The sequence below is a fragment of the Danio rerio genome, chromosome 4 (genome assembly GCF_049306965.1).
Source record: "Danio rerio strain Tuebingen ecotype United States chromosome 4, GRCz12tu, whole genome shotgun sequence".
Taxonomy (NCBI): domain Eukaryota; kingdom Metazoa; phylum Chordata; class Actinopteri; order Cypriniformes; family Danionidae; genus Danio; species Danio rerio.
Window position 1 is genome coordinate 41,556,828 of NC_133179.1, and position 25,619 is coordinate 41,582,446.

At 38.8% G+C, this 25,619-nt stretch overlaps 1 protein-coding gene, 1 long non-coding RNA gene and 8 other non-coding genes across 10 annotated transcripts in view; 6 read left to right on the forward strand and 4 right to left on the reverse strand.

Moving 5' to 3' along the window:
* The window catches only part of LOC103910577 (uncharacterized), a 201,147-nt gene that overhangs the window by 95,941 nt on the left and 79,587 nt on the right, over positions 1–25,619 (forward strand). The window lies entirely within an intron of this gene.
* LOC101884961 (uncharacterized) lies at positions 798–4,991 on the reverse strand. The gene has a single exon (XM_068219952.2). The coding sequence runs from the start codon at positions 3,688–3,690 to the stop codon at positions 2,725–2,727; it is 966 nt and encodes a 321-aa protein (XP_068076053.1). The 5' UTR covers positions 3,691–4,991; the 3' UTR covers positions 798–2,724.
* Positions 18,595–18,667, reverse strand: trnar-ucg (transfer RNA arginine (anticodon UCG)). The gene has a single exon. It is a non-coding gene; the product is annotated as a tRNA-Arg (tRNA).
* On the forward strand, positions 22,264–22,335 carry trnae-uuc (transfer RNA glutamic acid (anticodon UUC)). The gene has a single exon. It is a non-coding gene; the product is annotated as a tRNA-Glu (tRNA).
* trnay-gua (transfer RNA tyrosine (anticodon GUA)) lies at positions 22,422–22,508 on the forward strand. Its single transcript is given in 2 exon segments — positions 22,422–22,458; positions 22,473–22,508. It is a non-coding gene; the product is annotated as a tRNA-Tyr (tRNA).
* trnae-cuc (transfer RNA glutamic acid (anticodon CUC)) lies at positions 22,594–22,665 on the reverse strand. The gene has a single exon. It is a non-coding gene; the product is annotated as a tRNA-Glu (tRNA).
* On the forward strand, positions 22,961–23,033 carry trnar-acg (transfer RNA arginine (anticodon ACG)). Its single transcript has one exon. It is a non-coding gene; the product is annotated as a tRNA-Arg (tRNA).
* Positions 24,650–24,736, forward strand: trnay-aua (transfer RNA tyrosine (anticodon AUA)). The gene is given in 2 exon segments: positions 24,650–24,686; positions 24,701–24,736. It is a non-coding gene; the product is annotated as a tRNA-Tyr (tRNA).
* trnae-cuc (transfer RNA glutamic acid (anticodon CUC)) lies at positions 24,822–24,893 on the reverse strand. The gene has a single exon. It is a non-coding gene; the product is annotated as a tRNA-Glu (tRNA).
* Positions 25,189–25,261, forward strand: trnar-acg (transfer RNA arginine (anticodon ACG)). The gene has a single exon. It is a non-coding gene; the product is annotated as a tRNA-Arg (tRNA).

The window sequence follows — 25,619 nt, forward strand, 5'->3', positions numbered from 1 at the left end:
AAGATGTTGTGTAGATGGAGAAGAGAAGTGGCCCAAGAACAGAGCCTTGAGATACCCCACTGTTTAGATGCTGTAGGTTGGACACCTCTACCCTCCAAGACACCCTGAATGACCTGTCAGTGAGGTAAGATCTGAACCATTGTATAACAGTGCCCGCAACGCCCAGTGACTCGAGCGTAGATAGCAGGATCTGGTGGTTTACAGTGTCAAAAGCAGCTGACAAATCCAGAAAGATGAGGACTGATGATTTAGAGTCTGCTTTAGCCAGTCTGAGATCCTCCACGACCGAGAGCAGGGCAGTCTCAGTTGAATGGCCTTTCTTAAAGCCAGATTGCCAGCTTAACTAGACTAAAAGCTTACCTCTTGGAAATGTAGCAAGCTAAGCTAAAAACTCCTTGGCAAAAGTAGTGTAGCTACACCCAAGCTAATTTTACAATATTCATATTTAAATCGAAGCAACTTAAATCCAAGTCAATCATATCTTAGTGATCAATAAAACTGTCAATGAAAAATGATTCAGTTCAGTTATTTACTGTAAATATTATGTTGTACCAAACAGAAACAAATTATGTCATATAACAGCAAAAACTAAAAATCCAATAAAACCAGGTGTTACACAAATAAAATACTATAGTTATTTATAGTAAAGGGAAATACTCTGCAATAAGCATTATATTGTATATATTTTTACAACTTTTCATTAATGAATTACACCCTAATCTAATCTTTCTGTCATCTTTTATTCAAGCAAGTTTCTCGTGTCAGCCCAATGATTGTTTGGCTACATCACCAACCAGAGCAAGAGGTGGCAGTAACGCATCAAAAACTTTGTTATCGACCACCGTAAAACAGGAAGAAGAAGAAAATGTCATTCTTCTAAGGTAGAAACTTCTTTGTTATTGATCGGTAAAGCTGTTTCAGTAACCGAAGAGGCCTCCGGTGCACAGAACTGCACAATAGGTGGTTGGCGCTGACAAGCAGTAATACACACGTTGTGTTTGGCAACCCCCCATATGGGAGTCCAGGGCCGTAACATCCACTGTCTCTAACATTAGCTTAAAAGATTTCCGGCATCAAAAGCAGTAGGCGTTGCGGTCATTTCCTGGCACAGGCTTAACCCAAACTCAATTCGGATTCCTTGGCCACAGCGACACTTTCCCATTTTAGCCGACAAACTGGGCTAGTGACTATCTTGTTCTGTACCTCACCTCAAGTAACCATATGACGGGTGCGCACACTTTCGCGATTTCTGCTATAACGTGGAGGTAGAGGTGCACTCAACGTTACGCTGCATTAATTTTAAAATAGCCTACATTTGTAACAGTTCATTTTGTTACGGTATGAACTTAATCCTAGGAAAGGCAACAAAATGCATAAAATTAAGACCTTTGTAACAAAATTCAAGATGTTGTATACCAAATTCAAGGCTATAAGGCCTTAATTTGAGATTATCAAATTTAAGACTTTTTCAATGCTTTTAAGACCCCACGGGTACTCTGGACATGGACCTTCAGCATGCAGTGGTACAGTTTGCTGCTGAGTGTGACATGGCAGAGAAAGAAACAGCACCTCTAAGTCAGAAACCATAATGCTTGAATGGAAAACAGTGGCCACCTCCAGTTTGGCAGAGTCCTTACCCCAAATAGAGTGTCTGATTTTTTTTTTTTTGCCATGAGGAATGTAATATGAGATTAAAAGATGGATCAGTGCAGCGGCAGCAGTAATAATAATAATAATTCCTTACATTTATATATGATTATATATGATAATAAATGATTTATTATAAAATGTAACTCATAGAACAATCAATCAATGCAACCAACAAATGTCTAGGGATACTAATGAAGATAAAGAACTTTGGATATAAATCACAACAACACTTTAACTACATGGTATAAGTAATGCAAAACAAAACCATAAGGTTAAAGAATCAATGAGATGGGAGGTCTTGACATGAGGACTCATGAGTAGCTAGCACAACAACTTTTATATATCCATTGATGAGTAATGCAGGCATCCAGTCACGATTTACCACATACTCCAACCTGGATTTCTCATTCAGGGAATCAGACAGATAACATCATCCAACACAACACTAGCTACATGAACGCACTGGAGAGTGGATAACAGATGAGATTTCAAGCCGCAGAGGTGCTGTTTGCCAAATGTTTATGAAACTGTACTTCTCTCAGCCGCCATCATTGTGTTTACATAAATGCGAGGAGCGCGACACATTTACAACCCCACCTACTGCAGTGTAGGAAAACAGTATACCGTTACTCAGCCTTTTCAAACATTATTCAGACATGAAACATCCTGTGAGAAAATGTTTTGCTGCATTCATGTCATGTGTGCAACTTTTTGTCCATGTGTTTTTAAGCTGCTGCGAATGAGCGAAACTCTGTAGACACTGATCAGATTTGTACGTTTCTCTCCAGTGTGAATCCTCTTTTGTGTTTTCAGATGTGTTTACTGATTAAACCTCTTGTCACAGTTTGAACAATTGTACGGTCTCTCCAGTGTGAATCGCTTGGTGCAGTTTTTGGAGCTGAAATAAAAGTCTTCTCACACTCAAAGCACATATACTCTTTCACACCAGAGTGGACCTTCATGTGTTTATTAAGGTTTTCTGATTGGTTTAAGCTTTTCCCACACTGAGTACATGTAAATGGTTTCTCTCCAGTGTGGAAGTCTATGGGCATAAAAGTCCAGTGTGACCGCAGCTTAAGTGCAAGTGAATGGTTTCTCTCTAGTGTGGATCCTCATGTGTTTATTAAGGTATGATGAGCAGTAAAAATTCTTCCTACACTGAGTGCATGTAAATGGTTTCCTTCCAGTGTGAATCATCATGTGTTCATTAAGGTGTGATGATTGGCTGAAGCTCTTTTCACACTGAGTGCAAGTGAATGGTTTCTCTCCAGTGTGGATCCTCATGTGTCGATTAAGGGAGGATGAGCAGTTAAAACTCTTCCCACACCGAGTGCATGTGAAGGGTTTCTCTCCAGTGTGGATCCTCATGTGTAGATTAAGGTGTGATGAGCAGGTAAAACTCTTCCCACACCGAGTGCATGTGAAGGGTTTCACTCCAGTGTGGATCCTCATGTGTAGATTAAGGGATGATGATCGGCTGAAACTCTTACCACACTGAGTGCAAGTGAATGGTTTCTCTCCAGTGTGGATCCTCATGTGTTTATTAAGGTGTGATGAGCAATAAAAATTCTTCCTACACTGAGTGCATGTAAATGGTTTCTTTCCAGTGTGAATCATCATGTGTTGATTAAGGGATGATGATTGGCTGAAACTCTTCCCACACTGAGTGCATGTGAATGGTTTCTTTCCAGTGTGAATCATCATGTGTTCATTAAGGTGTGATGATTGGCTGAAGCTCTTTTCACACTGAGTGCATGTGAATGGTTTCTCTCCAGTGTGGATCCTCATGTGTTGATTAAGGGATGATGATTGGCTGAAACTCTTCCCACACTGAGTGCATGTGAATGGTCTCTCTCCAGTGTGAATCCTCATGTGAATCTTAAGTTTGCTTTTGCTTGCTAAACTCTTTCCACACTGAGTGCAAGAGAATGGTTTCTCTCCAGTGTGGCTCATCATGTGTACATTAAGGGATGATGAACGGATAAAACTCTTCCCACACTGAATGCATGTGAATGGTCTCTCTCCAGTGTGAATCCTCATGTGAATCTTAAGTTTGCTTTTGTTTGCCAAACTCCTTCCACACTGAATGCAGGTGAATCGATTCTTGTCTTTCCTTTTCAAAATATCATCAGTCTGTAAATGAGTTTTTTCCTCAGTTTTGACATGATGTTCCTCCTCTTTACTCCCCTCATTCTGTTCAATTAGGTCTGAAATAAATAAATAAAAAATTAGTTTTTATTAAGTCTTAAAAACTCTCATCAAAAGCTGAAAAGTGAAAAGACACTGGAAACATTGGCTACACACTGTAATTTTGATGCACATTAAAAGTAAAATAAATCAGATCATATTTTGTTAAATCCATTAACCTGTACATATTAAAGCAGATGCAATTCAATTCATCTTTATATATCTAGTGCTTTTACAACGTAAATTGTGTCAAAGCCGCTTAACATAGAAGTTATAGTAAATTAAAACTGTGTCAGTCCACATAGTTATGAGAGTTTCTCATAAAAGTAATTTTGATCATATTGATAAGACAAAGAAAAAAAGCTGTTAATGGCCTATTAATATTCGTGTATATTCACTATTTATGTTTTTATGTATTCATATATATTCAAGTATATGAATACTTGTTTATGTGCCTGACTGGTAAACACATCAGAAAAAAAGTTCTGGGGTAACAGCTGAATATTTGCCTTGCAGACATAAGACATACCTGTACAGCATCTGCATAAAGGCTGGAATGTGCACGTACCTTTCCCCTTGTGTGTTGTAATAATAATAATAATAATTCCTTACATTTATATAGCGCTTTTCTGGGCACTCAAAGCGCTTTTACACAATGGGGGGGGGGGGAATCTCCTCATCCACCACCAGTGTGCAGCATCCACCTGGATGACGCGACAGCAGCCATTTTGCGCCAGACCGCACACCACACACCAGCTGATTGGTGGAGAGGAGACAGAGTGATGATATGCCAATCATGATATGGGGAGGTTAGGAGGCTAATGTTGTTGGGTCATTTTAATCTAGTCTAGGGTGATTTTAAGGTTTATTTGAAAAAAAAATCCTTCTCTGTGTTTCAGCAAATTAACTGATATTTGGGGACATCCATTTTTTGACGTATTCTGGAAAAATGCTTTGAAATAAAAAAATAAAAAAATTCAGTACACTGTAACGTACAGTCCGTAGATAAAAATGACGTATTGATTTTATAAAGGAGTCTGAGTCTCCTCTGCGTGGGCTTATGACTCCTGGTGCCACATAGGCCATACTCACACTATGTACAGTTGCCTCGAACCAGGCCAAGGCATGCTTGTCCCCCCTCCCGTCTCCCTCGATGGCCCGCACTTACACCACAATCAGGCCTGGGCACGCTTACGTCATTGATGCTGTGCTGCGTTGTTCAGTAGGGAAGCGCTCTCGCTCAGCACAGTAGAGATTTCTCTAGTTATATCGTTTCAGTCGTTTGTTATGCAGTGACATGCAGTCAAATATTTCGCCATACAGTCCTTAGGGATGCGATGACAAGCCGTCAGATATTTTGCCGAACAGATCAACCACTTTTTGCGCTCATAAACAATCTTAAAGCCCTCGTGGTGCAGGAATGAGGAGGTTCGCTGAAGGTGCGCAGCTGTCGTGCAGTGAGGTGTTTGTGTCTTTATAAAACTACGGCAGTTTGTGTTCATTGAACAGTAAGATTGATTAATAGATCCATATGAATCAGTCCCTTAAAACTCACGTCCTGCTTTCAGTTTCGGGCTTTGGCGCGTTTTGCACTCACACTACAAGCCCAAGTAAACCACGCTCATGCCCACCTCTTCCAACCGGGCCAGGGCCGGCAAAGTGAACCGTTCCTGAGCCCGATTCAGCACACTCGCACTTCTCAAACGATCTGAGAAACGGGCCTGGGCACGGTTCGGATAGTATAGTGTAAGCACACCCAAAGTCTGTTGATGCTGTTGGAATATCAAGCTAATTCCATGCGTGTTCAAGAGAAAAGGTCTGGAGAGGTTTTTCTTCAATGCCAAAAATCGTAACAATTTATTAGATACAAATGAATAATTCGATGACAGAGCTCTGGGTTACATTACCCCAATGCAATACAAGAATTACATTCAAGAGGTTCGCAACTAACATATATTTCCTGACTTCAGCATATATACACCACTGATCTTAACAGGTGGAGTTTTGGTGTAACGTCACTTGTCAGTCATTGTTCAGTCCTCCATTGGCCGCCCCTTCGGCATACTTCCTCTTTTTCTATGAATTCTCTGCCCAACAACAAAGTATACATCTTTCTATGTTCTGTGTTCAGTTTTAACACCTTTCTTCAGACAGGAAGTTTCTGCAGAGCTGAATTTAATTTTGGAACCGCATCTATCTACTTCTGCAAAAATGCTAATTAGTATGCACAGCACTCACCCACAACATTAGAAATTCACTTAATATATGACCCTTACATGACCAATACAAATAATTGTTTGATTAAAAGAAAAGAGACAAAAAATAATAAAAAATGGTTCCTATTATTCAATAATCCCCCTTTCTGCTCCTCATTGGAGCAGACAAAAACAAAAACAGATAATCAAATCCCCACAAATGTTTTAACTGTCATTACTGCAGGCCTTTGCCTAAATCTTTGTTTTACCTCTTATTCAAAATAATCTCTAACATCACAGTGCTCTTTCAGTGTTAGATGATGCCCAAAACCCCTTTTAACTCAATTTCTTTAACTTTTCTGGATTCAGTTCATAATTTCCACACTCTTGGTTCTCCTCTTCGGTGGTGCCGTCTCTTCCCTCTTGAAGTCACTCCGATATATTCTTTTAATAAGATTTATACTTGCTATATTCAGGCTTATTACTCCCAACACTCTTATTAACTTCCAATTATCCCATAATTCAAATTTTCCATTCGTATACACTTTAGCAATAAAGGTAATTTTTTTTCTTCTTCCCCAACAAAATTAGAATAAGAATGAGAATAATAAACAGCAAACAAAATTTAAAAACTCCAACACAAAAAAATAAAAATCTTATTAAAAGGAAATCCACACCCATAAAGATATGCTCTAATTAATAATCCCCCTTAATAGTTCAAACTGAATTTCAACATTTTAAAGTCATTAAAGAACAAAATCACAATTGAGTTTTAGGATGAAAAATCAACAGCTTCAAAGTAGGATTAAACTCGACAATTATTAAAATGAAAAGTTCAGAACTAAATCATAACAAGTTTATTAAACTAACAATTCAAACTCGTCACCAAATTTTTAAAACCAAAATTCAAACATATAGATTCTTTTTTTTTTTTTTTTCAATGTCTTTAAATGGGAAAATCAAAAGCACAACAATGTACTTAAAATAAAAATCTTAAGAATCTCTTCAAATAAAAGGTTCAAAAGCAACAATGGCTTAAAATAAAATCTTAAAATGTCTTTAAATGAAAGATTTAAAAACAACAATGGCTCAAACTAAAATAATCCTTAAAAATGTGTTCAAATAAAAGAATCTTCAAATAAAAGAATCTTACAATCATAATGATGTGTTTAAAATAAAATAATCTTAAAAATGTCTCAAAATAAAAGATCCAAAAGCATCTTAAAATAATATATATATATATATTTTTTTAAAGCATTGAATGTATTAAAATAAAAGATTATGACAAACGTCTTTAAAATAACAAAGGATTTAAAAAGCATTAGAAAGGTATTAGAATAAAAGATAAAAAGTCATGGAAATTTCTTAAAATGAAAGATAATAAAAATATAAAAATGTCTTCACATAAAAGATAAAAAATGTGTCTTAAAATAAAGAATAAAAATACTAAAAAATAAAATAAAAAAACTAATGTGTAAAATAAAATAATATTAAAATAAATTTTAAATATTAAATTTTTCTAAAATTTCTCCAGTCTAATTTGTCCAATTCATTCATTCATTCATTTTTTTTTTTTTTTTAAAGCTTAGTCCCTTTATTAATTTGGGGTCCCCACCGTCAGTGAAATGAACCGTCAACTTAACCAACATATGTTTTACACAGCGGATGCCCTTCCAGCTGCAACCCATCTCTGGGAAACGTCCATGCACACTTTCTGTCAGATTGTCATCTGCTAGTAAATCAGTCTTAGTTTCTCTTTCTATTTTAGAATTTAATGTGGTTTTCGGTTCTTTTTTGTGTTGGCCTGTATCTAATATACAGTTGGCCTCATGCATTGGTGGTGCAGCGTGTTCAGCTCCCACACCAATACATGCTTACACACTCCAATTAGATATCAGATATCCCCTTTTTGTGTTTTATCCCCCTTTCGGCCTGGGCCTAGCTCCAGGCCGTTTTACACCCCTATATTGACTGTCAAGTTAATCCGGCCAGCCTCACACCTTCAGCAACCTGTTTAGAAGAAATAGGGAATAAGATTGTTAATTTGTCATTATATAATCTCTACATAAGTGATCCACTGCACATCCAAGCTGCACCAGGTCCCCAAAACTGCAGTCCTGTAAACAATGCAAAAGTCATTAATTCCATTGTTTTGTTCCATAACAAACTAATACCCCTCAACATGATTTTTATCCAATTCAGTTTGGTCTGTGCACAGAATTTTGCCAATTGTGTTTAACTTTGAATCAATTTTCTCTACCTTTCCCTGTAATTATTAGTCTTACACCATCCCTAAATTCATGCTTTAGGCCCATTACTTGCTGCAATTTCAAATATTCATTATTTCAGTGTTTATCATTATCCAATCTAGTTCTTACTCAACATCTATTTGTTTCTAAATCGTCGTTCATTAAACACTTCATCACTGTCTGACTGTACTCCTTGCTTGCTGGCCACTCCTCTAGCCATTCACTATAGCTGTCAATCATGACTAGCACATATCTTTTTATTCACCTGTTCTCCCATATCTCTATAATCAATTATAACCTCACCCTCATTCTTCTCTTGCAGTTTCTGATATCTCTAAATATAATTTTGTCTTATTATCAATATTAGTCTTATTATCATGTCTTTTACAGTCACCAGTTTACAGTTATTTGAAATGGCTTATTTATTTAGTGATCTGACTCCACCTATCCCAGACATCACTTGTCCCAATATTATGGCGTGTTATCTAATCACCTATAATTTTTTATTTACTTCCTTTAAATCTAGTTCCATATAAATGTCATAACAACTGCTTACTTCTAATCCATTAGTTGTCCACTTTTTTTCTGCAAGTAAGACTTCATCAACATGCTTAATCAACACCACTCTCTCTGATAATTCAAAAATCAATCACTTTACATTTTTTATCAGTATGACCAGATTTCTTCATACACTATTATTTTATAATCCTCCATTTAAGTATTTCACTAATAATCAATCAGTTTTTGAATTTGACACTACTTTTGATAATTCATTTTCTCAACTATTTATTACTTAGTTTGTTCTAATCATTTTTATGATTTTCTTTTGGCTACTAATTAGTTCTACGTCATTTTGGTTCAACTAGTTGCCCATACACTTTTTATATACTTTTATAAGCTAACTAAAAATCACTACATTTTTTCATCCGTTTCTTTCAGCTGTATTTTGACTTCATCATTAAACTTCTTCACATGGTTACATGTGAAAGAAAATCTGTTTTCTTAAACTCTCTTATTCTGTTTCAATTCTTTTATCAGATTAGAACTATTAATTTTTCCCCGATGACGTGAGTTCAGTTTTTCATGTTTCAATTTCTTCTTTACACATAAATAATTTTTTCTGTTACCAACCTTTTCAAGTTTTTAATTTCCCATCTTAATTTAGATGATTCAACATTATATTTTGCTTTTAGTAAATCTTTACTTAAATAATCAATTCCATCAAAATTGATAATTTAAATTACTTCTTCAGTTACCAATAGTTGTTTCTTCTTCTTTAGTCACCACCATACATTGTACTTCCTCCCATATTCTGTTCCTGCCCTGTATCAGTAAACCTATAAAAATTTGCAAAAATAGTTAAATATCATTTCAACATTTTACATTTAGAGATTCATTGTATATTTTCCTTTAAGTCTTTTTCTTAGTTATTATTTTCATAAAACCTTAATAAATTCTGTCTCTTTTATATTACCAGTCATCATATGGTCTCAAATGGTTCTTGACAGCACCCTGCCTCTTACTTTACCCACAAGTTCCTTTTTCTGAGTGTCTGATCTCCAGACATATTTAGCAGTTTGCTGTGGTCTGGTTTGGAGGAGCCCACATTTCTGAGCGAGACCACTGATCTTTCACAGTGCCCCTCAATACTCGGATGCTCTAGGCCTTTCAAGCATCACTGCTCCACTCCACAACCATCTCACTCAACACCTGCCTACCTGTACAGGTGCCTAGTCTCCGCGACAAAATTCCTGGCTTAGGTCGCTCCCGGTGGCCAACGAGAGTCTTACCCGTCTTTGGAATAATGTCTCATGGAGACCAGTTACTGCTCTTCTCCACTGCCACCTCCTTCTCAGTTTTCCTTCAGAACTTGGTATCTCTGATGTTAGGGAAACATGCACTCAAGAACCATGTGAGCCACTGAGACTACATTCTAGAGTCTAACCAATGAGACAGGTTTTATTAAGTTTAAAATCAATTTGACCTCCAATAATAGTTTTAAGTAAAGTTTGGCATCTTCACTCCCATCCACTCAGCACTATGGTCTGCTTAGTCTGCAGGCAAAGTTGTAGGGCACTACAATGGTGGAGACTAAAAAACAAGACAAAGTTGGGTTATTATTCATAAAACACAAATTATGACATGGCCTACCCTGTGGTATAATTGTTCAACATTACTTCTATATCTCATGGTTCATATTAGGCATTGACCCCACATATTTGTTTAAAATGTTGTTGTTTTTTTTATCTGAAATAAAATGTTTAATTATCAATTTCTTTCTTGGTGTTTATCATTTTTAAATTTAGAAAAATTGAACTCACTTCATCTTGTTCATCCACATCCACTAAGTGTCCATGATTTTTCTTTGACCCTAGATGATGGCTTAGATAGTCTTATGCTGTTGACTTTCAAAGATGAAAACAGCCAGTGTAAGCCATAACAATTTTTTTAAATCATTATTATTACTAATATTATTATTCTATTTAGTTTTGCACCTAAACTCAGTCTTGTCCTCTCACATCAAATCTCAGTTCCTCAAAGTTGTACTTCCCCAAAGTGTTACAAGTGCAACTATTTTTCTAGTTTCTATCTCATCGGTTTAATGTCTCTGTCTTTCTCTCTCTCTATGTATATAATATTTTTCAAACATATTTCAATATATTTTAAACATATCTTCTTCTTTTTTCTATCAAACCATAACTTGGATTTCTTTAATTCTAAGCTTTTAAGTTTTTCTTATCCATATTTTTTATCTTCCTTACATATTTGCTCATTAACTCTTCAGTTGATCAATATTAAACTGTCACATTTTCTTCTAATTTTTCTCTTCATCGACCAGAGACTTATGCCAATTTTATCTCTTTGCTGTTTAACAGCTCATCTCGAAGTCATGTTCCTCATTTTTCCTCTAATGTATTTATTCTAATGTTTCTTTAGTAGCTGGTCTTTATGTTGTATGTTAATTTCTCTTTATTTTTCCTATTAGTATTTATAATTTATTTGTTCTTATTGTTCTAGTCAACAACTACTGGTCTATTGTTTAAGTCATCCTCCTCTATTTAGTAAATTCATTTCTTTATTAATATATTCATTCAAATAGCTTCAAATTCCATTTCAACAAATATAACTGTATTAAGCATATTTCCCATTATTTCTTTATTTCACTTGTCTTTTTTATACCGATTTGTAATAGATCTGTTTATTTTGTAACTGATACTATATCCCTAATTATTATATCACAGTCTATCCTTATTTAATCAAAACAATTTTATATACTCTTTTAATAAAATTTACTCTCTTCTGCCCCTACTTCAACTGCTTCTTCCTCATGAAAAGGAGTGGCTTCTTTTTTCTGACTTCCTTTTTGTTGTCAGTCTGTCTAAGATTGTCTGCCTGAGCACTTCCTCTTTTTTCTACCCTCATCTGTCTTTCTACAGCCGTTCCAACAAATGCCAAAATCATGCCACATTACAAATTCCAACAATTTTTTTCCATTTCTTACTGCCACAACATCGTTATGGCCCCCTTTTGCTATGTTATTAACTTTGTAAAACTCAAATTCTCTGTTTCTCAAAATTCTTCTAAATGACATTTCATTGAATATCATATACGCTTATATACAGCGGCTAAATATCTGTACACTATGCTTATTTCAACTGTTAGTTACTAACGCAACAGACTAATCTGTCTAATCGACCACACCTTAACAGAGTCGACTTTTCTCTGTATTTTCTACAGCGTCACAACCTCAGTGAAGCAAATTATCCACACACAGTCACAACCTCGGCGACTAAACTGTCCCTATTTTTTAGATTATTTACAATCTGACCCTATAGCTGTCTTTAACGCTTGGACCTACTAAAACGTTGGGATTTGCACCCGGACTGTTCGGGACCCCCCGTCGGTTCGTCTGCTGGGCTCCCGCCCTTAGAGTCCAAAAAATTCAGGTGATTCGTCAAACACCTGTCCAGGTAAAATCACAGTATTCAGTACTCGGTAGTCACCTGAACAATACACCCTAGGATGGTATTTTATTCAATTCCGTGTAAGAAGCACAGACCTCGTCTGATCTTTCCTTCTACCAAACAAGCAAAAACAGTCAAAGTGTATCAACTTATGTTCTGATTTACTTAGTGAATGCCATATGACAAAACCGTAATAATACCCGAAGCGGCAGTTACCCCTGGTTGCCCCACAACTCTATACTAACGACAGTTACCCCTGGCTGCCCCACAACTCTATACTAACGACAGTTACCCCTGGCTGCCCCACAACTCTATACTAACGTATCCTAATATTTACAAACCAGTTAACACTTAAAGCAAATATACATTTAAATTCATCAAATTATTCAAATGCTTATACTTTTAACTACATCAATCCTACAAATCACATGACATCATTTAATTTAGATTAGGCCAATTGCAGAAATTCGATTTAACAGGTTTTCTGCTTACCTTATTTTTTCGGCGCCGATGATGTCAATGCAATACGACAGATCAATAACTTCTTCTCCCCCTTTTCCACGTCGGAGGTCACCAAATTGTTGGAATATCAATCTCTATTCCATGCGTGTTCAAGAGAAAAGGTCTGGAGAGGTTTTTCTTCAATGTCAAAAATCGTAACAATTTATTGGATACAAATAAATAATTCGATGACAGAGCTCTGGGTTACATTACCCCAATGCAATACAAGAATTACATTCAAGAGGTTCGCAACTCGCATACATTTCCTGACTTCAGCATATATACACCACCTATCTTAACAGGTGGAGTTTTGGTGTAACGTCACTTGTCAGTCATTGTTCAGTCCTCCATTGGCCGCCCCTTCGGCATACTTCCTCTTTTTCTATGAATTCTCTGCCCAACAACAAAGTATACATCTTTCTGTGTTCTGTGTTCAGTTTTAACACCTCTCTTCAGACAGGAAGTTTCTGCAGAGCTGAATTTAATTTTGGACCCGCATCTATCTACTTCTGCAAAGCTGCTAATTAGTATGGACAGCACTCACCCACAACATTAGAAGTTCAGTTAATATATGACCCTTACATGACCAATACAAATAATTGTTTGATTAAAAGAAAAGAGACAAAAAATAATAAAAAAATGGTTCCTATTATTCAATAGTACCTAACCAGGTTATCAGCATAGTCACAGTAATGGGCACAGAGGGTTGAGGAAAGCATCAGATATATACTAACCGACAGTGATTGGAAGTTGTTGTAAAATGGTGTTGGAAGAATATTCTTTAGTACTACTGGACCAGTGTACAGAAGAAACTGCCTAAAGTCAGTAGCTTTCTAGCGATCCAGTTCAGAGAGTGATCGTGGCTTTCGTGCAAATTCAGAGGGTATGTATTTTGACATTCCTACAAGACTCTCTGAGATGTTACTTATTATATGGGAGCTCTGTCTGTTTTTTAGGTTGCCCTTGGTCCAAAAATTGATCATCTTTCTTGTCACACCAAGGCAAACAACATGCATATAATCCAGCACGAGTTGTCTGACCATTCCCAAACTTAATGTACTGAGTATGGAGTGACCTCTGTGGTGGTTTTCATCATGCATTTCTGTAAAGGACTCATCTGTCCTGAGTGGAGCATGTGTTTCTGGGAATATAATTTTCCGTTCCTTATAAGATCCTTCCTGCGTGCAACGATCGCAACCACTATAACCTCCATGCCCCTTTGTTTGTTTTATGAATGATCGTGCAGGAGCATCACAGATAAAGCAGTCCAGGGAAAGATGAAACAGCCTTTCATCCACAGTGAAACCTTGTTCTAGTGCGGAAACCTCCTCTGCAAAATCTTGGGAGATAAAATCTTGCTGTTTCCACAAAAGACACCAATGACAAACGGGTCCCTTTCAAAATAAATTTTTCCTAAATTTGGCCAAATTTGTTTCTGTGAGCTTTTGAATAATGGCAGTCCATCTATATTGACCTGCATCTTAATTTTGTCAGTTTGTGACATCAGGGCATCTCTGTTTTGAAGCAAGTGTTCCAATATTCCAAAATGGACATAATCCCCATCATCCATTTTTTTGACTTTACGTGTGTGTGAAATTTTCATCAAAGTTCTCACACATTTAGGAAGTAAGGGGATGTGTTTGTTTAGAATTTTAAGTAGGCTGTCGACGGCATTTTGTGTCACACCACACTCTACAACCCACTGACGCAGCTCATCTGGCAAGTCATCAAAGGAGCCTCTGTCTTGTGTGTCACTAAAATCTAAATATCTATCTTCTTCCTCGCTGAAATTGCTGAGGTAGTCTGTAAATCTGTCATCATCATCATCATCAGTGACATCATCAATGTCTCTTTCAAGGTCAGTGTTGGTGTTTGTGTTGTTTGAAATTTGAGATGTTATCACAGTTCATTTCTTCATCTTGTCCTGTTTCAGAATTTGCCAGAAGATATTCATTGAGACCAGCCACTTGGTTGTTGATGTCAAGTGTTTGTGTAGTATGGAGATTATGAAGTATATTCTGGACACGCCTCCATTTGGTAACTGAACTCACACCTCCAAATTTTCCATGTTTCTGAAAGAATTAAAGCACAAAAATTTACATAAAATGTTTTTTTTTAAATAACATTTTAAATAAATGTTAATGTAGAGCACCAGTCACCTGGCCACATTACCATCATAATATTTTCTAAAGAAGATTCTTATGCTCATCGAGCCTGCATTAATTTAGTGCATTAACATTAATATAATAACATATTTTTCTATTTGACATTTTTATTTACTATAATTACATATTATATACAAATTTTTTTTTTTGCTTTTTTTGTACAAAAAAATATATATATATATATTTATTTTTATTTTTTTGTCAAAATGTTCCATAAATGTATTGCTCAGTCTGCAATAAATGTCTTGTCAATTCAAAAATACAAGTTGCCAACTAGTACAGCTTAACATTTTATGTTGCCTTAACTAAAAGCAGCAAGAACAATAATGTTTTTACAGTGTAGATAAGAAATTGTTCAAAGACTTTGACTAATTTAGCTGCCACATTAAATTATTATCTGATTAATTATGTGAAGTCTGTCTAATTTGCCTATTTGATAACTAGTCTACTTTTGGACTTTGTATTCTCACTATAAAAGCTAGCCCCTTTAATATTGCCTAACCTAACTTAAAATATAATCAATACTTACAATAAAAATCTGTAATGAAGCAAAGAACAGAGGTTTCTAACTATCTTCCTAGTGCTAGTGCGTGATTGGAATTTCTGAACACGGCAATCAAGTATACTTTATCAGCTCTGTTTTAAAATCTCAATCATCTGTTCAGACGAATAAAATGGGGAAATCCCTAAATGGGATCCGCCTTGAATACGTGCCTGGAGCAACTAGCAGTCACATCACTGGAAGATAGATAATCTTTAATAAAGGTAAGTTAAACGTTGTTTTATTCTAATTGAATTAGATTTTATGTTTTTTTGACGCACAGCGGCTATGAACCAATTGAAGTTTTACTCACCAGTGTCCAGTCGCGGAGACAGTGATGTAGACGCTAAAACTTTAGTTAAACTACAAAACAACGATGCAAACTACTTAAACACTAGTAAATAGTTAACTTAATGATTATTAGACGAACACTTGATCAGCAAAAAACTTAACGTTATATATACAACCTGCACTAAGTAAACTACAAACCTTAACCCATCAAACTGTACACTAAAACTACAAATACTAACAATACATGAACAATATAAACACTACACAGTATACTTTAACCTAAAACCAAAATAACTAACTTTATCTACACAATATTTATCTAAAAAACGCGAATTCAATAGGACCAGGTCTATTTCCACCACCGTCTGCAATCAACAAACGTTAATCTAGTTTTTTCCGTTATAAGTACCGCTGACAAGAAGCATTACGTTTAATTCAAAAATTTCCCCCTCTCGGTCAGGATCTGAATCGCATAACTACATAAGTATCACAGCATCACATAATCAGTTCAAACAACTGGTTATCTTCTGCAAATTAGGGAAATAGTGTGTGAGTGTGTGTGTGTGTGTGTGTTTATCTATACAGATACACAGCTGTCAAGTCAAAATTCCTCCTGTAAAGAACAAAGGAATCTTCACAGTAATTCTTATAAATTTCCCGGATTCCATATCCGGGACCAGGCCATATCCTGAGCTGCTGCTGCGCTGATGGTCGTGGGGAGTGGAGAACATGAGTCTGATTCCAGCGACGCTCCAGGGATAGACGAGTCTTCGCTGAGGCCATCTTCCAGCCTAAACCACGGCGAATGAAGCTCTGCACAAGACTTTTGGCCAGTGGAGAAATTAAAATGGCCGTGCCCAACTGAGTCTGGTTCTCTCAAGGTTTTTTTTCTTCACTCCCCTCAGGTAAAGTTTTTTTTCCCTCTCCGCTGTCGCCACTGCCTCGCATAGTTCAGGATTGGTAGAGCTACGCATCGATGAATTGGCTCTTCAGTGTTTGAACTCTCAGTAGTGATTAAATCACACTGAACTGAGCTAAACTGAACTGAACTGAACTTAAACACTAAAACCTGAACCACACTGTTCCAGTTACTATGACCATTTATGTGCAGCTGCTGACACAATCTACATTGTAAAAGCGCTATACAAATAAAGCTGAATTGAATTGAATTAAAAAAATATTTCTTGTAAAAGTCAGTTTTTATAGTATTCCTTTATTTTAGTTTGGCTTAAATAAAAGCAATTAAACTATTTTAATGTCAATAATATTAGCCTCCTTAAGAATATATTTTATTGTTCACAAAACAAAGTTATCCAGTAACTTTCCTAGTTAACCTGCTTAATCCTTAAAATTGCACTTTAAGCTGAATGCTGGAATCTTGCAAAATAACTAGTAAAATATTATGTACAGTCATCATGACAGAGACATAAAAAATTTTCCTTTTTTTGAAAAATGAATATGATTTTTTTTCAGAGCTTGTTCATCCAGAATAATTCTTTAATTAAAGTTAACCTATACACTCTCTCAGGATATATTATAAGTGTTATTCAGCAACCCAAAAAGCAGAGGTGCCCTGAGAAAAATTTCTTAGTGGTGGCCAGAAAAAGCCACACCGAATCTTTGGGTGGAACACAAAAAATAATGAATTCAGTGTAACATTATATTTTTGTTTCTGGTAAATGAAATAATGTGTTTTTAATTTATTTAATTAATTAATCTTGAAATATTCCAATTTATTCCTTGAGGTAATTCAGCAAGTACATGTGCGAACCAAAAAAAATAAAATATATATATATATCAATATTTAGTTTATTTTGTCTTCATGTTTTTGGTTATTGAATTCATGTAGAAAATTGTGTGCCTGGTTTAAAAATGTTCTTGTTCATGACATCATGAATGGTGAATGTGTGTTTTTACAGGTCAGTTGATAGCAACGTTGTCTAGTGCCTGGAGTGCCAGAAGCCACAGACCACTCTCTCTGTACACCTGACCAGGCTGTGCATGAAGGCCAGCACACCAGCGGAGAGAGCCAAGGAGCTTTCAACAAGATGCCAATGCATGGAAAACTGCACTTTAGGATCTTAATGCCAGTTTGCATTCCGTCAAATAAGATATGTGCAACTAATGGACAAAAATTTTCTTTGTGCAATCATCCATATTTGTGTTTAATTGGTCCTGGGGTATGGTTCTTGCGTATGGTGTGACTGGTCTTGAGTTTCAAATTCCAGTCAAGGCCACTCTCATTAGCATGAAATCACAACCTTTCTGCAGCTATTTTCTAGTTTGCATTTCATCATCATCCACCAAACATGAGACTATTAGTTGAAAGCCACCGGGTACTTGAAGTCAAGATCTCCATAACCAGAGCTTAGCTAAACCTTTTATGTTTGTAACGTAATTGGATAATTCAAGCAAGATCGGATGAATCTTAATTGAAGTGTGCAGCAAGTCTGAGAATTTGAAGCTAACTATTGTCCTCAGATCATTACACCTAAGCTTTGAGTAGACAAGTCAGGATTTTTTCACACAACTTAAAAGTAACCCAACAAACACAACTTGAACCCACATTCCCCAGCTTTGAAGGGTGATGCCTTATCCATTAGGCCACTGGGCCAATACTAGCATTTGCTATATTTGTTGTATGACTCAGGAAGTTCTTGTAACTCAGAGAACAGCACTTTAGGATCCCTATTGCATTCAGACGATCTGGTGTGTGCAACTAATGACAAATCAGCTTCTCTGAAGAGTTTTCCATTATAATGTCTTTTTGACCTAAGAGTATGAACCTAGTTTTTTGAAGGTCACACTGGATTGTGCTGCACAGCCAACTTCAAAAAACTGCATCAAAGACAACCCAGGTGGGACTTGAACCCACAATCCCCAGCTTCGAAGGCTGGTGCCTTAAACATTAGGCCACTGGGCCGTTTTTTACTGCCTGTGAACTGTAATATGCATCCAGGGAGTTGCGTAACAAAAACAACATGAACAAAAAGTAGATTGGACCGGTTTCACAGAATTTTTTTCTGGCACTGCCAAGCACTTCTACATGGCTTATTGGTCTTGGGGTATGATTCTCACTTAGGGTGCAAAAGGTCCTGGGTTTAAATCCTAGACGAGATCTATGTCTGTCACAGAAAAAAGCAGTGGTGCTGTGCTGTGCTGTCTAGGGTGTTTATGTGTTAATTGTAGCACCTTCAGCTGTGTTTTCAGTTAATGAACATGTAGTGGATTTCTGATCTAAATCAGTCTAACTTTTACAATTATACAGACACAAAAGAAGCATCCTATCAGATTTCTTTGAAGGAGTTATTTTAGAATTTTCATCATATTTTGCAACCATTCCTATAGGATTATTTTATAGTACAATACAGGAAAATCCTTTAGGATAATTTCTACAATATTTTAATTGGATCCAATTTATATCTTAATTAAGATATGCTTTTCTATTGTCTCTCTAAGCCTATTATACAATAGTTTTGAATGTTTAATGCAGTTTGCTTAAGCTCACCTTCATGTACTTGAGTGTACAGTTTTAGTGCACAAATTCCCAAACTAACATGTCTATACCAAAAACATATACAATGTCGCTAGACCAAACTGTGGGCTGGCCCACTCGAAACAGAAGTTCACTGAGGGCCCACAGCAAGTCCACACAAAGTGTAGTGTATATAGCCACAATGGGCGAAGTATAGGTATACTATCTGGGTCAGAAGTATGTCCTATGAGCATGCTCTGTGGGCATTTAGTAATTAACAAGTTAGGTCCCACTAATACTAAGTTGAGTCCAGGCACAAAATGTGCCTATAAGGTCCCAGTAAAGCACTTTTATGCAGGGCCATTGTGGCTTTAACACAAAACAAAACTAGTTCACTTCTACTATGTAGCAAAATAGCACAATATCACTTCAAATGCATAGTTACATATTTTGAAAGCATAAAGAAAAATCTGTAATAAATGAAGCATCTAAAAATATAAAGACAACATGGACTATTTTTCAAAGGTTTGGGACAAAACTGCTTTAGTTTATAAAAATGCAGATATAAAAGTAACCTTGTAAATAATTATTCCTTTTTAATATGTTAGCTTTTCCATTTGAATATGTTAAAATATAATTTATTCCAATGATGTTAAAGCTGCATTTGAGGCATTTGTGTCCTAAATAAAATAATTTGAGACAAAACAACAAAACATATAAAAATATACTTAGTTAGAAGAAAAACAAAGTAAGATTTTCATGTGTGTATTTTCTCTACCATTTGTACCTTAAAGGGTCACGAAACTCCAAAACACATTTTTTTAGCTGTTGACAGTCATATATGTGTCCCACACTGCTAAAAACACTATTAGGACACAAATATTTCACTAAAAAGTGTAAATTGATTGTTTTTGCGTTATTTCAAGCAAATTTGTACTTCCGGTTTGAAACAAATTTTTGAAGCTGCGTCTCAACCATGAGATAATAGTGTGTATTCCAGCGTGCAGACTGGATGTCTGTGCCAGAGTGTGTCTTATTACGTCTTACAGTGCGGCTCGAAGGACATCTTTTGCATTCAGAGCTGCTTTCGTGAAGAGATCATCGGCAACACTGCTCGAAGTTTACCATGGAGGTGAAAAGGAAGCTCCCTGACAAGGAATTGAACCCAGGCCACAGCGGTAAGAGCACTAAGTCCTAACCACAAGACCACCAGGGAAGGCCTGGCTAAAGGTTGCCCTCTAGCCTAGCTGTGGGCCTCCACCCAGGTGTGCTGCAGCTGCTCTGACAAAAATAACTCTAACGTTTGCAACCTCCTCCTGGAGAAGAGAAAGTCTCAGAGCCTGGTTCACAGTTCTTCTATGGAGGGACTGTCACATGCTCTGTGTAAAAGCATCCTATCGACACCACAACTTGCCATGACAACAAAGTACAGCATGCGTTGAAGGAACTCCATGTTTACCGGTCCATGTCCTCTTTCCAAACAGCATGCTAATGAGCACTCCTTGAACAGTGTGTGCCAGTGGCGCAATGGATAACGTGTCTGACTGATCAGAAGATTCTAGATTCGAGTTTTGGCTGGCTCGATCAGGATTTATTGCATTGCTCTCAGTCAGTGCACTGCAGTTGCAGTTTGCCCCTGCCAGAGTTGTTTGGTTCTACTTTGGAGTGGATCAAGTTTCTGGGGCTGCCAGCACAGAGCCTGTGGGGTGCTCCCCTGGGTTCAAAGTCTGCCCCAACTACTCTCATATCTTGGTCCTGTACATCCCTCAGGACTTTCAGAAGAAACCAGTACAGCCACTCTCCTGGGAAGACAGCAGTGACAGCTTGTAGACCAAAATGTTTGCTGTGAGGCTAAGGCGTTCTACTGCAGCACAGATACGCATTCGAAAAGCAGACAATATTCAAAAACAAAATGCCAACCTAAAACAAGATTGCAGTCAAAATGACCACCTCAGACAAGTGTGAGCAATGTTTCAGTCTCTGTTATACGTCGGCAAATATGCCACACAGTGCAGACGCTCATACTACTGAAAAGGAAGTTACCTGACTGAGAAAGGTATAAATAGAAATCGGAGCCTGCTCCAAACGACCTGGTCAGCCCCAAGTGGGCTGTAAAAACCTCCTGGAGTTTTCATTCATTTAATGTCTGGTACAAGACACTGCGTCCAACCAGTTATGTTTGAATGTCAAACCTACCCCAATCCTTAAACCAACCTCACAGTTTCCTGCTGTGTTTTATCAACCTCCTAACCTACCCCAACTCTTAACCCAACCTCACAGCAACAAACCTCCATGTGGGTTTCATTGATTCAATGTCTCGTACATGGCACAGAATACAACCTATCGCAGTTTATTAAAATTACACCTACCCCAGCCCTAGGCCCAACCTCACGGTAACCTGCTGTGTTTTATTCAATTTTACTCCTACCCCAACCCTAAACACAACCTCAGAGTAAGCAGTTTATATATTTTTTTTATTTTTATGAATGTCTACTACAGCTACATCAATCGCAAACCCAGCCTACATGCGGTATAAGTGCCTACCACTTAGAGGTCATCCAGCCGACTTGCAGTGTAATCTCCTCCACTTGTAGGTCTCTGAGCTGCAGCAACACCTAAGGGCTCTGACACACAGACACAAAAGAAACCATTGCTTTTGACCTACTCTTGGAGAGGAGAGAGTCTCCGACCCTGGATCTCAGGTCTTCTATGGCGGGACTGTCAGGAATCCTGTAAGAGCATCCCATCCACACAACCTCTTGCCATAAAAACAAAGCAGAATGTGTGGTGAAGGAACTCCGGGTTGACAGAGCCTTGTCCTTGCTTCAAGCAAAGTGCTAACAAGGTGCTGAACAGAGTGACGGTGGCACAAAGGTTAGCGCTTATGACTACGGATCAGAAGATTCTCGGTTACGGAAACCAAGAAACTGTGTATGAGAGAGTGCGTAAGTGTATGAGTGGCACTTGTGCAAGCGGAGCAGGGACGTGCCAGCGATCAGAATGAACTGGAGTTTGTGCCAAGACTGGATTTCAAGTGTGGCAGTTCCCATATGGTCTAGCGGTTAGGATTCCTGGTTTTCACCCAGGCGGCCCGGGTTCGACTCCCGGTATGGGAAGGCTTGAGTGCTTTTGCTTCTGTCCTTTTTGGCCAGCGGTCGGTCTGCAGCTACCTTAGGATGTGGTTGTGTAACTGCCCTGTAAGCCTTCGATAGCTCAGTTGGTAGAGCGGAGGACTGTAGGTGGGATGATGGCAATCCTTAGGTCGCTGGTTCGACTCCGGCTCGAAGGACATCTTTTGCGCTCAGAGCCGCTTTCTTGCCTTCACCAATCGAGTTAACCAATCCTCAAAGTTCAGCATGGAGGTGAAAAGGAAGTTCCCTGACCGGGAATCGAACCCGGGCCGCGGCGGTGAGAGCGCCGAATCCTAACCACTAGACCACCAGGGAAGGTCTGCGTAAAGGTGGGCCTCAAGTCTAGCTGTGGGCCTCCACCCAGGTGTGCTGCAGCTGCTCTGACAAAAATAACTAACGTTTGCAACCTCCTCCTGGAGAAGAGAAAGTCTCAGAGCCTGGATCACAGTTCTTCTTCGGAGGGACTGTCACATGCTCGGTGTAAGAGCATCCTATCGACACCACATCTTGCCATGACAACAAAGCACAGCATGCGTTTTAGGAACTCCATGTTCACCGAGCCGTGTCCTCTTTCCAAGGACCATGCTAATGAGCACTGCTGATGCGGACTGGGCCAGTGGCGCAATGGATAACGCGTCTGACTACGGATCAGAAGATTCTAGGTTCGACTCCTGGCTGGCTCGTTCAGGATTTTTTTGCCTTGCTCTCAGTGCAGTGCGGTCGCGGTTTGCCCCTGCCGGAGTTGTTCGGTTCTACTCTGGAGTGAATCGAGTTTCTGGGGCCGCCAGCACAGAGCCTGTGGGGTGCTCTCCTGGGTTCAAAGGCTGCCCCAACCGCTCTCATGTCTTGGTCCCGTACATCCCTCAGGACTTCCAGAAGAAACCAGTACAGCCATTCTCCTGGGAAGACAGCAGTGACAGCTTGTAAACCAAAATGTTTGCTGTGAGGCTAAGGCGTTCTACTGCAGCACAGATACGCATTCGAAAAGCATACAATATTCAAAAACAAAGTGCCAACCTAAAACAAGATTGCAGTCAAAATGACCACCTCAGACAAGTGTGAGCAATGTTTCAGTCTCTGTTATACGTCGGCAAATATGCCACACAGTGCAGACGCTCATACTACTGAAAAGGAAGTTACCTGACTGAGAAAGGTATAAATAGAAATCGGAGCCTGCTCCAAACGACCTGGTCAGCCCCAAGTGGGCTGTAAAAACCTCCTGGAGTTTTCATTCATTTAATGTCTGGTACAAGACACTGCGTCCGACCAGTTATGTTTGAATGTCAAACCTACCCCAATCCTTAAACCAACCTCACAGTTTCCTGCTGTGTTTTATCAACCTCCCAACCTACCCCAACTCTTAACCCAACCTCACAGTAACAAACCTCCATGTGGGTTTCATTGATTCAATGTCTCGTACATGGCACAGAATACAACCTATCGCAGTTTATTAAAATCACACCTACCCCAGCCCTAGGCCCAACCACACGGTAACCTGCTGTGTTTTATTCAATTTTACTCCTACCCCAACCCTAAACACAACCTCAGAGTAAGCAGTTTATATATTTTTTTTATTTTTATGAATGTCTACTACAGCTACATCAATCGCAAACCCAGCCTACGTGCGGTATAAGTGCCTACCACTTAGAGGTCATCCAGCCGACTTGCAGTGTAATCTCCTCCACTTGTAGGTCTCTGAGCTGCAGCAACACCTAAGGGCTCTGACACACAGACACAAAAGAAACCATTGCTTTTAACCTACTCTTGGAGAGGAGAGAGTCTCCGACCCTGGATCTCAGGTCTTCTATGGAGGGACTGTCAGGAATCCTGTAAGAGCATCCCATCCACACAACCTCTTGCCATAAAAACAAAGCAGAATGTGTGGTGAAGGAACTCCGGGTTGACAGAGCCTTGTCCTTGCTTCAAGCAAAGTGCTAACAAGGTGCTGAACAGAGTGACGGTGGCACAAAGGTTAGCGCTTATGACTACGGATCAGAAGATTCTTGGTTTACGGAAACCAAGAAACTGTGTATGAGAGAGTGCGTAAGTGTATGAGTGGCACTTGTGCAAGCGGAGCAGGGACGTGCCAGCGATCAGAATGAACTGGAGTTTGTGCCAAGACTGGATTTCAAGTGTGGCAGTTCCCATATGGTCTAGCGGTTAGGATTCCTGGTTTTCACCCAGGCGGCCCGGATTGACTCCCGGTATGGGAAGGCTTGAGTGCTTTTGCTTCTGTCCTTTTTGGCCAGCGGTCGGTCTGCAGCTACCTTAGGATGTGGTTGTGTAACTGCCCTGTAAGCCTTCGATAGCTCAGTTGGTAGAGTGGAGGACTATAGGTGGGATGATGGCAATCCTTAGGTCGCTGGTTCGACTCCGGCTCGAAGGACATCTTTTGCGCTCAGAGCCGCTTTCTTGCCTTCGCTAATTGAGTTAACCAATCCTCAAAGTTCAGCATGGAGGTGAAAAGGAAGTTCCCTGACCGGGAATCGAACCCGGGCCGCGGCGGTGAGAGCGCCGAATCCTAACCACTAGACCACCAGGGAAGGTCTGCGTAAAGGTTGGCCTCAAGTCTAGCTGTGGGCCTCCACCCAGGTGTGCTGCAGCTGCTCTGACAAAAATAACTAACGTTTGCAACCTCCTCCTGGAGAAGAGAAAGTCTCAGAGCCTGGATCACAGTTCTTCTTCGGAGGGACTGTCACATGCTCGGTGTAAGAGCATCCTATCGACACCACATCTTGCCATGACAACAAAGCACAGCATGCGTTTTAGGAACTCCATGTTCACCGAGCCGTGTCCTCTTTCCAAGGACCATGCTAATGAGCACTGCTGATGGGGACTGGGCCAGTGGCGCAATGGATAACGCGTCTGACTACGGATCAGAAGATTCTAGGTTTGACTCCTGGCTGGCTCGTTCAGGATTTTTTTGCCTTGCTCTCAGTGCAGTGCGGTCGCGGTTTGCCCCTGCCGGAGTTGTTCGGTTCTACTCTGGAGTGAATCGAGTTTCTGGGGCCGCCAGCACAGAGCCTGTGGGGTGCTCTCCTGGGTTCAAAGGCTGCCCCAACCGCTCTCATGTCTTGGTCCCGTACATCCCTCAGGACTTCCAGAAGAAACCAGTACAGCCATTCTCCTGGGAAGACAGCAGTGACAGCTTGTAAACCAAAATGTTTGCTGTGAGGCTAAGGCGTTCTACTGCAGCACAGATACGCATTCGAAAAGCATACAATATTCAAAAACAAAGTGCCAACCTAAAACAAGATTGCAGTCAAAAT

What these genes read in the sequence shown, in the direction of transcription:
- LOC101884961 (XM_068219952.2), bottom strand. Translation starts at nt 3,690, where the DNA reads ATGAGGATTCACACTGGAGAGAGACCATTCACATGCATTCAGTGTGGG.